This window comes from Hyla sarda, chromosome 9 (assembly GCF_029499605.1).
Source record: "Hyla sarda isolate aHylSar1 chromosome 9, aHylSar1.hap1, whole genome shotgun sequence".
Classification (NCBI taxonomy): domain Eukaryota; kingdom Metazoa; phylum Chordata; class Amphibia; order Anura; family Hylidae; genus Hyla; species Hyla sarda.
Genome location: NC_079197.1, coordinates 25,695,095 through 25,705,785, shown reverse-complemented (window position 1 = coordinate 25,705,785; position 10,691 = coordinate 25,695,095). Strand labels below are relative to the sequence as shown.

General features: G+C 43.1%; 1 protein-coding gene across 4 annotated transcripts in view; it reads right to left on the bottom strand.

Moving 5' to 3' along the window:
• Positions 1 to 10,691, bottom strand: part of CCNQ (cyclin Q) — a 15,869-nt gene continuing 5,178 nt past the window's right edge. For all 4 annotated transcript variants that reach the window (XM_056539736.1, XM_056539737.1, XM_056539738.1 and 1 more), the window contains exons 4-6: positions 10,009 to 10,141; positions 6,228 to 6,455; positions 1 to 3,898 (exon numbers count right to left, since the gene is read on the bottom strand). In XM_056539736.1, the coding sequence (XP_056395711.1) occupies positions 3,809 to 3,898; positions 6,228 to 6,455; positions 10,009 to 10,141 (451 nt within the window). In that variant the 3' untranslated portion in view covers positions 1 to 3,808. The remainder of the gene's footprint in view (positions 3,899 to 6,227; positions 6,456 to 10,008; positions 10,142 to 10,691) is intronic.

The window sequence follows — 10,691 nt, the reverse complement described above, 5'->3', positions numbered from 1 at the left end:
TAGGAAATACCGTTATATACCGTGGAACCACCAAAAGTTTAAAAAAATACCGTGATACACACATTTGGTCATACCGCCCAGCCCTAATAGCCGATACTTTCAATATAAAAATACCGTCATGATGGCCAAAATACCAGCTATGTCGGTAAAATACTGGCCAGTTGGAAACCCTAGTATCTACAGAAGACGTCCTAATGGGACAACCCTTGTTAGGCCGGGTTTGCGCATGACATATTTTGTATTTTTTGGAGATGCCAAAACACACAGCCCAGATGTTCCTGGATCTGTCTATAGCATCAGATCCAGGAACGTTTCTTTAACCCCTTAACGACCACGGACGTAAATGTACGTCCTGGTTTGGCGGGACTTCCCGCACCAGGACGTACATTTACGTCCTGTGTATGACCGCGAGCATCGGAAGGGTGCTCGCGTCATACACGGCAGGTTCCGGCTGCTAGTAGCAGCCGGGGACCCGCCCGTAATGGCCGACATCCGCGATCGCGCCAATGTCCGCCATTAACCCCTCCGATGCCGTGATCAATACAGATCACGGCATTGCGGCACTTTGATTGGATGATCGAATCGCCCGCAGCGCTGTCGCGGGGATCCGATCATCCAGCATGACAACCGGAGGTCCCCTTACCTAGCTCCGGCCGTCTCCCGGGGTCTTCTGCTCTGGTCTGCGATCAAGCAGACCAGAGCAGAAGATCACCGATAATACTGAGCAGTGCTGTGTCCTATGCATAGCACTGCACAGTATTAGCAATCAAAGGATTGCTATAGATAGTCCCCTATGGGGACATAAAAAGTGTAAAATTTTTTTTTTTGAAAAATGTAAAAATAAAACGTAAAAAAAAAAGTGAAAAATCCCCTCCCCCTATAAAAATGAAAATTGTCCGTTTTTCCTATTTTACCCCCAAAAAGCGTAAATTTTTTTTTAAATAAACATATTTGGTATCGCCGCATGCGTAAATGTCTGAACTATCAAAATATTATGTTAATGATCCCGTAAGGTGAATGGCGTAAACGTAAAAAATTCAAAAAGTCAAAAAATGCTGCTTTTTTGTCACATTTTATAAAAAAAAAAAGTTTTATATATGCAAATGTGATATCTAAAAAAAAAGATGACGGCGCAAAAAATTAGCCCTCATACCGCCCTATATACGGAAAAATGAAAAAGTTATAGGTGGTCAAAATAGGGCAATTTTAGATTACTGATTTTGTACAAAAAGTTTAAGATTTTTTTTAAGTGGTACAAAAATATAAAAGTATCTAGCCATGGGTATCATTTTATCTTATTGACCCACAGAATAAAGCACATGTCATTTTTACCGTAAAGTGTACAGTGTGAAAACAAAACCCTCCAAAATGTGCAAAATTTTGGTTTTCATTTAAATTTCCTCCCTAAAAATTTTTTTTTTGGGGTTCGCCATACATTTTATGGTAAAATGAGGGGTTTCATTACAAAGTACAATTGGTCACGCAAAAAACAAGCCCTTATATGGGTCTGTAGATGGAAATATAAAAGAGTTATGGATTTTAGAAGGCGAGGAGGAAAAAACGAAAAACGCTAAAATAAAATTGGCCTGATCCTTAAGGTGAAAATGGGCTTGGTCATTAAGGGGTTAAAAAAAGGTAGGGTCACACATAGGGGAGATTCATAAAGATCTGTGCTGAGGAAAAGCTGACCAGTCGCCCATGGCAACCAGATTGTTTCTTTTATTTTTCAGAGGCCTTTTCAAAAACTAAAGAAGCGATCTGATTGGTTGCTATGGGCAACTGGTCGACGTTTCGTCTGCACAGGTTTTGATGAATCTCCTTCTTATGGGAAAAATCCAGTTTTTCTCTCTCACATTTTGATAAATCTCCCCCCTAATCCTGACCATGTACATCTATCACCTATATTTATCATAAAAATCCATCTTTTCATTAGCTCAGTGTTAGAAATCCTCTCAGGAGAAGGGGGCGTGTCCCTTGTGGTGGTGGGAGGTGATTGGTGTGTCTGCTCATGCAGCCTTGTCCATGAGCCATCTCTTGTCCATGACTCATGGACAAGCCTAATACTGCTGCATGACGGGTTAGTATCCCACTAGGTATAGAGACCCCTAGTGGTGGGATTTTCAGGGGAAATTTTTTATTAAATTTTCTAAATTTTTTAAACAACCATATTACAAAAGGTCTTTAATCTTCATCAGTAACAACAATATAAACTTTTTTTTTTTTTTTTTAGATCTGATCAGGTGCCAATTTATTTAAAATGAAGACAAAATAAATCTGCCACTTGTAAAATGCCCATTTAAACATTTCAAGAATTTGGTCTTGTCATACACTTCATTTTCTTTAACCCCTTGCCACAAATGAACGTTCATTAACATCCATCTGCGGCTCTCGAGGTATGACGCGCGCTCAGCAGGTGAGCGCGCATCATACTCGGTGGTTCCCGGTTGCTATAGGCAACCAGGACCCACGGCTAATGCCAGACATCATTAATCGGGCTGATATCCGGCATTAACCCTTTAGATGCCTGCAATCAAACTTGATAGCCACGTCTAAAAGGAAATTAAACATTGCTGGGTAGCTCAGTGGTGCTGTTGGGGACCATTGCGGTGAAATCGCGGCATCCGGAACAGCTTGCAGGAGGCAAGGAGGATCCCTACCTGCCTCCTCGCTGTCCGACTGCCGAATGACTGCTCCGTTCCTGAGATCCAGGCAGGAGCAGTCGACCGGCGATAACACTGATCAATGCCATGTTATTGCACGTCAGTGATCAGTGTAGGAAATCAGTGTGTGCGATGTTATAGCCCCCTAAGTAAAGTGTTTATCCTAAGTAAAGTGTTAATAAATGTGATTTAACCCCTCCCCTAATAAAAGTTTGAATCACCCCCTTTTCCCCTCCCATTTAAAAATAAAATAATAATTGTGTAAATAAAAATAAACATACGTGGTATCACCGCGTGCATAAATGTCGGAACTATAAAAATATATTGTTAATTAAATCACACGGTCAATGGCGTACACTTAAAAAAATTCCAAAGTCCAAAATAGCTTATTTTTGGTCACTTTTTATACCATAAAAAAACAAAAAATGAATAAAAAGTGATCAAAAAGTCCAATCAAAACAAGAATGGTAAAAAAATTTCAGATCACTCATATCGCCCCTTATATGGAAAAATAAAATTATAGGGGTCAGAAGAGGAAATTTTTCAACATAAAATTTTGGTGCATGTAGTTCTATTTTTTTGTAGCAAAATAAAATCAAACCTATATAAATTGGATATCCTTGCGACCATATGGAACTACAGAATAAATATAAATGGTGCAATTTATACCTAAAACTGCACTGCGTAGAAAAAGGAAGCCGCTAAATATTTGAAAATGTTTTTTTTTTTTTCAATTTTCAAAAAGAATAAAAAAAAATAAATAAAAAAAAAAAAAAAAGAGCAGATTTAGCAACATTGTCACATGGCCATTTACGGCAATGTAATGGTAACAGGAGAGACCTTCTTTAACTTGTCTCACACCCCACAATAAAGGTCTCCTCTATACAGTATGTGCACCACACAGGCTTCTTTAGTCATGGACGAATATACTGCACGACGGTGCTTAATAAGCCCCCATGCACAAAACCCGTCTAGTCTGGTCATGTCATGTGAATCTGACATGGTCGCACATCTACATCTTCAGAGGTCTCTGCTGATCGGGGGCGCCGGTTTGTTTCTCATACTGGTCATGCATTGCCGCCTGTGGTACGGAAGGAGCTCTTCACACATTCCCATTAGTTCAATAGCTTAAAAAACAACTAACGAGGTCAAAGTATCTCTGTATCCATAGTATATATGTGGATGAGTTCAGATATTATGCTGTCTATGGTCTCCTTAGTAATGTCTTCGCTAAACACCTAGGAAACCAAAAAAAAAAAAAAAAATTTTATTAGCACTGAACATAAATTTAACACTCTAGGCCAGCGTTTCCCAACCAGGGTGCCTCCAGCTGTTGCAAAACTACAACTCCCAGCATGCCCAGACAGCCTTTGGCTGTCTGGGCATGCTGGGAGTTGTAGTTTTGCAACAGCTGGAGGCACCCTGGTTGGGTAACACTGCTCCAGGTAAACCTGATGCAGTGGTCTGCCTAATGTAGGGGATGGGGCATGAAAATATCATAGAGGCGCCATGTGCAATGCTCTGCCCCCTCGGAGGCTGCAAAAGTTATTTAAAGGGGTACTCTGGTGGAAAGCAATCAGCTGGTGCCAGAAAGTTAAACAGATTTGTAAATTACTTCTATTAAAAAAATCTTAATTCTTCCAGTACTTATTAGCTGCAGTATGATCCAGAGGAAGTTGTGTAGTTCTTTCCAGTCTGACCACAGTGCTCTCTACTGACACCTCTGTCCGTGTCAGGAACTGTCCAGAGCAAGAAAGGTTTGCTATGGGGATTTGCTCCTACTCTGGACAGTTCGTGACACGGACAGAGGTTTCAGCAGAGAGCACTGTGGTCAGACAGAAAAGAACAACTCAACTTCCTCTGTAGTATACAGCAGCTGATAAGTACTGGAAGGATTAAAATTTTTAAATAGAAGTAAGTTACAAATCTGTTTAACTTTCTGGAGCCAGTTAGTATCGAAAAAAAAAAAAATTCGACTGGAGTACCCATTTAACATCAATGGCTTATTAGATTAGTAAGGGCCTGGCTTCTTAGCCCCGACCCCCATCACTAATAAACGGATAGAAGGGGCCATAGTGATCAGGTGAGTGCTGAGGTCCCTTCATTGTTCACCATCCACAGTGCTATTTTCGGTGAGGCTGCACCTTGTACTGCCCCTCAGTCCCATTCAAGTGAACAGGACTGGCTCTGAAAAACACGTAGGGGGCAGAGAGCACTTGCATAAGCGCCATGGCGCCTTCAATCAGCCGATCATGGTGGGTGCTGGAAGTGGGATATATGCAAATTCAATGGTCACAACTAGAGATGAGCGAACTTACAGTAAATTCGATTCGTCACGAACTTCTCGGCTCGGCAGTTGATGACTTTACTCTTTCCTAGGACTGTATCCACCTTTTCCAGCCCACCGGAGCACCGGAAAGCTGAACTAATTTATGCAGGAAAAGTCAGCAACCGCCGAGCCGAGAAGTTCGTGACGAATCGAATTAACTGTAAGTTCGCTCATCTCTAGTCACAACGGAATAAATCATTCCTGGAGAAGAGAAGGGAATAACGCTGATTTTAGAAGACAACACAAAAAAACTCCCCTTGGGGTCTCTGGGCCACCTTATGTATATACAACCAACCTACTTGGTGAATAAATCCCCTCAGGGAAACCCCTAACTAAAGAACCCCTATAAAACTAAAAATTTACTTTTATTTACTCAATTAAAATAACTATATATGTGTTTTTGCATTTTAGCCACTAGATGGCAGTGGTGCTTTAAAATTCTCAATCACTGTGCTCAGCTATATTTTTTATATGTAGATACTACCAGTGTCTGCATTCAGACCACTAAGATATAACTGTAAGAAATTGCCTCTGGTGCCTTATTGCAGTTTGGCTACCTGGAGTGCTCTAACTATAATAAGCTGTAGCACAGTGTGAAATTAAAACATTACTCCTCTCCTCAACGTTTCGCCGTTATTCAATGGCTTTGTCAAAAGCATGAGGCATTTATTCCCCAAGTAGGTTGGTTGATTTTAGAAGACGTCCCTTGCGAGTTGCTGTATACAGCAGCGCTGTAATCTACATAGCCAACAGATAAATTGATGTTGTGCATTGCGGCGGTTTACCCCCTGTCCCCCCTTCTTTTTTTGCTCGCCGAATTCGGTAGGGGTACCCCGTGGAAATTTTTTTTTTTTTTTTTTCGAGGGCTTCCCCGAGCTGAAAAAGGTTGGGAACCACTGGTATAGACAACCCCTATAGCCAAATCTGAATATGAAAAGTGGACAATTCAGCCATTCAGGATTCTGGGAAAGCCAAGTGACCAGCCATGTGAAACTGTGTTTCCCAACTGGGGTGCTTCCAGCTGTTGCAAAACTACACCTCCCAGCATGCCCGGACAGCCTTCGGCTGTCCGGGCATGCTGGGAGTTGTAGTTTTGAAACAGCTGGAGGCACCCTGGTTGGGAAACATTGCTTGCTAGGGAGCTGTAATGATAGCTGTTACCCTGGTGCCCCTCATGTCCCGTACCCGCTTCTGTGTACGTCTTATGGTGCCCATCCTTCCTGGCACCATGTTCTCACCTTCCACCACTGAGTTTCTGCACTTTCACTGCCCGGAACGTCCACCCCATAGCACTGCAGGGCAAAGTATAACATCGCTACAGCTATGTGCTGTGCCTCATAGCGGAGGCAGATGTCCCCGTGGTAGCTGTCCCTGAGGAGTGCCCAAGAGGCGGTGGCGATAGGTGTGCGCTCCCAGCTGTGCCGGTTCATCCAGTTCTTTAAAGATACAAGGTAATGCAGCAAATACTACAAGGAAAAAACAAAACACACAGAAGATGGTAAACTTCCACAATTAGGTATATACTCTACAACAGGCTTGGTGGCTTTATATATGTTAAAGGGGTACTCCGGTGAAAAACAAAAATCTTAATCCTTCCAGTACTTATTAGCTGCTGTATGCCCCACAGGAAGTTTTTTTTTTTTTTACTATCTTTTCTGTCTGACCACAGTGCTCTCTGCTGACACCTCTGTCTGTGTGAGGAACTGTCCAGAGCAGGAGAGGTTTGCTATAGGGATTGCTCCTGCTCTGGATAGTTCCTGACAGAGGTGTCAGCAGAGAGCACTGTGGTCAGACAGAAAAGAACTACACAACTTCCTGTGGAGCATACAGCAGCTGATAAGTACTGGAAGGATTAAGATATTTAAATAGAAGTAATTTAAAAATCTGGTTAACGCTCTGGCACCAGTTGATTTAAAAAAAAAAAAAAAGTTTTTCACCGGAGTACTCCTTTAAAGGTAGTTATTACAAAGCCTGTGTGCGCCATTTAAAGGATAGGGGATAAGTTAAAGATAACAGGGGTGCGACCGCTGGGACCCACAGTCTGCTGGAAGGGGGCGTGCCGATCCCTGCACGGAGCGACGGCCGACATGCCCCCTCAATGTATCCCATAGAGATACAAAGAGGGGACGTGTCGGCCGCGGTTTCCTCCAGGGGTCGTAACGGCCACTTCCGAGAGACTGCCGGGGCGATCAGGAGATCGCGGGGGGTCCCAGCGGTCAGACGCCCCGTGATCTATAACTTATCCCCTATTCTTTGGATGGGGGATAACTTATGTTTCACTGCACCGCCCCTTTAAATTAATAAAAACCCATAATGGTGGAGAGAAAAAGTGTCGCTCACTACTAGAACATTGTGAGGACATGTGGATCTTCTTAAAGGGGTAGTCCAGAGAACTGAACTTATCATACACTTATCCCCTAACCATGGATAGGGGATAAGGGTCTGATCATGGGGGGGGGTCCAACCGGGAGATCCCCTGTGATCTCTTGTACGGGGCCCTAGCTACTTACGTGTCCTCTGCGCACTCAGCCCCCAACTTTATGGACGAATGCAAGTGAAGGCTCGCTATGCCAATCACAGAATGAGGCGGGACACCGCTGCGGCCTGCGACTGGCTGAGCGGGTTGTCACTTGCATCTGTCCAGGAAGGTGGTGTACAGAAGATCTTGGGGGGTCCCAGTGGTCGGACCCCACATGATCAGACACATCCCCTATACTTGAAAGCAGACGAGGGTCCAGCACTTCATGAAAAGGCAGCTTTATTGAAGACTAGCCGAGTACCCGGCGTTGCCCGGTTTTTCCTTCCTAATCCTTGTTGGGGAGGAAAATCAACAAAGGAGGAAGCTTTTGACTTCATATCCCGTCCTCGTATATTTCTAATATACTTTGTTTAAAAAAAAAGAAATGTTTTATTTGTGCTTAAAAAAGCTCAAGAGCACATTTTCCCCCCAACCCATACACAGACTTTGGACCAAAGTCCAAACACAGGAAGTGCTGCCTAGAGTGCTGAGGGGGGGGGGGGGGTGTCCAGCCTCATCCAATCATAGCTCCTCTCACACATAACTGACATATGCTGTTGGCTGGACACCCCCCCCCTCCCCCCTCAGCACTCCAGGCTGCACTTCCTGTGTTCGGACTTTGGTCCAAAGTCTGTGTATGGGTTGGGGGGAAATGTGCTCTTGAGCTTTTTAAGCACAAATAAAACATAGAAAACTTAATTTTTTTTGAACAAAGTATATTAGAAATATTTTTCATTTACCATAAGGAGTGCAATAGCTAAAATTAGCTTTAATGAGAGTGGATATATAAGTAACATGTGACCAAGTATTATCGAAATATCTCCAGCCGTTTGGAAGTTATGCAGTAACATATTTCCCATTGACTTGTATGGGACATTAAACATAAACCCCGCCCCTGGCAAATGGGGGTGAGTAAGGGTTAAATTACCTATCCTATGTTTGTTGTTGACATATAAGTAACATGTGTGCCAAGTGGAACATACACACACACAGAGTATATATATATTACATCACACACAGTAAAAGGACTATACCATCAGCATGCGCTCTTCCAGTAAGTGACGTCAGTCTGATCCCAGGTGAGGGTTTAAATACCTGTATGCGGGACGGAGTAAATGCACTACAAATACCACCCACCTCACCGGGGATATGACCAACAGTTCAATCGTATGTTAGAATACATAAAATCAACAAGGTTAAAACAAAGCGAAATCAATCAGAGCAGAATGTGGACAAGGAAAGGGAAGTTGGTAAAACTAATCAAAGCCGGGACCTGGGGCTAATACCAGACGTCACCAATCGCGGGCATCATTTACCCTTTAGACGTGCCGATCAAAGTTGATCTAAAGTCTAAAGCTGCGTCTAAAGATAAAAACATAGACTCCCGGCAGCTCGGTCAGGCTGATTGGGACCACCGCAGTAAAATTCCGATCAGCTAGGACGCTCAAGGAAGGTCCGTTACCTGATTCCTCTGCGTCCGATCGGGGATTGACTGCTCCATGTCTGAGATCCAGGCAGGAGCAGTCAAGCGCCGAATACACTGATCATCGCTATGGAAAACACTGGTCTAGATACACAATTCTATACGATTTTCAAGGAGACAATCGTATGAACAGATGCAAAAATCGTGCTGTAAATACTGTCTAAGCAAAGAGAAGCATTTATGCGCACCCAGGGGTTTTATCTATTTTAGGCTGAGTTCACACCACGTTTTTGCTATACGGATCCTGTATCAGGTTTTTGATAAAAAAAACGGATTCCTCAAAATCGGACTAAACTGTATCAAAATGCGTGTACAAATTTTAATCGGTATACAGTTAGGAAAATGATGTCCGGTTGCATCCGTTTTTTAAGAAAAAAACGTATACGTTTTTAACATTTCATTCCATTATGAATAAAGTTTCACTTGTTTGATTGAAATTCCAAGAAAAAAACTGTGCAAAGTCAAAAAACGGATGGAACTGTGCGCACATACGGTTCTGTACACTTCTCATTGACTCCCATGTTAAAAAAAATGTATACGTTTCAATGCGGTTTTTCATCCGACCAAAAACCGTGGTAGAGGGGGCGTCTCAGCCGCCGCTTCGTGCGGTGGTCTAACACGCCCCCCTTTCTGCAGACTGCTGGGGCCACATACGGGAGGTCATGGGGATCCCAGCGGTTGGACCCCCCACGCGATCTAACACTTTTCCCCTATCCTGTCTTCAATGTTAAAAAAAAAAAAAAAAACTTATACGTTTCAATACGGTTTTTCACACGGACCAAAAACCGTGGTAGGCTACAGTTTTGGGTATGGGAGAAAAACTGACAAAACTGTACGGGAGGCAAAACGGACACAACCTGATGCATCTTTTGGCATACGGTTTTCAATACGGTTCCGTGCGGTTTTCACATTGAAAACGTATACGAGAACTTTATTGCAAAAACGTGGTGTGAATGCAGCCTTAGTGTTGATGTTCTTTGAGGGAGGAGAGATGAGGAGGTCGTCCAGAATCACTCACCTTGTGTGGATGGATGAAAGAGACGCGGAAGCTAAGGAGGCGGAGCATCAATAATTCACACTGTACGATGCTATCCCGCAGCTCCCAGAACTTGGCGTCTACTTCAAGGGGGTCACTCCCTGGATTCAGATACCTGTCGAAAGAAAAAAAGAAACTAAGCATCAGACGGAACTCTCAATGTCTTACTGAGTATTGAAAGGAGTATTACAGTATATAAAGACTTATTCCTGATCCTAAGGATAGGGGAAAAGTGTCAGATCACGGGGGGTCTGACTGCTGGGATCCCCCGTGATCTCCCGTGTATGGGGCCCCGGCAGAAAGTTTAACAGATTTGTAAATTACTTCAATTTAAAAATCGTAATCCTTCCAGTACTTATCAGCTGCTGTATAGTACAGAGGAAGTTATTTTCTGTCTGACCACAGTGCTCTCTGCTGACACCTCTGTCCATGTCAGGAACTGTCCAGAGCAGGAGAAAATCCCCATAGCAAACTTATCCTGCTCTGGACAGTTCCTGAGAGAGACAAAGGTGTCAGCAGAGAGCACTGTGGTCAGACAGAAAGGAAATTCAAAAAGAAAAGAACTTACTGTGGATCATACAGCAGCTGATACGTACAGGAAGGGTTAAGATTTTAAAATAGAAGTAATTTACAAATCTGTTTAACTTTCTGGCACCAGTTGATAT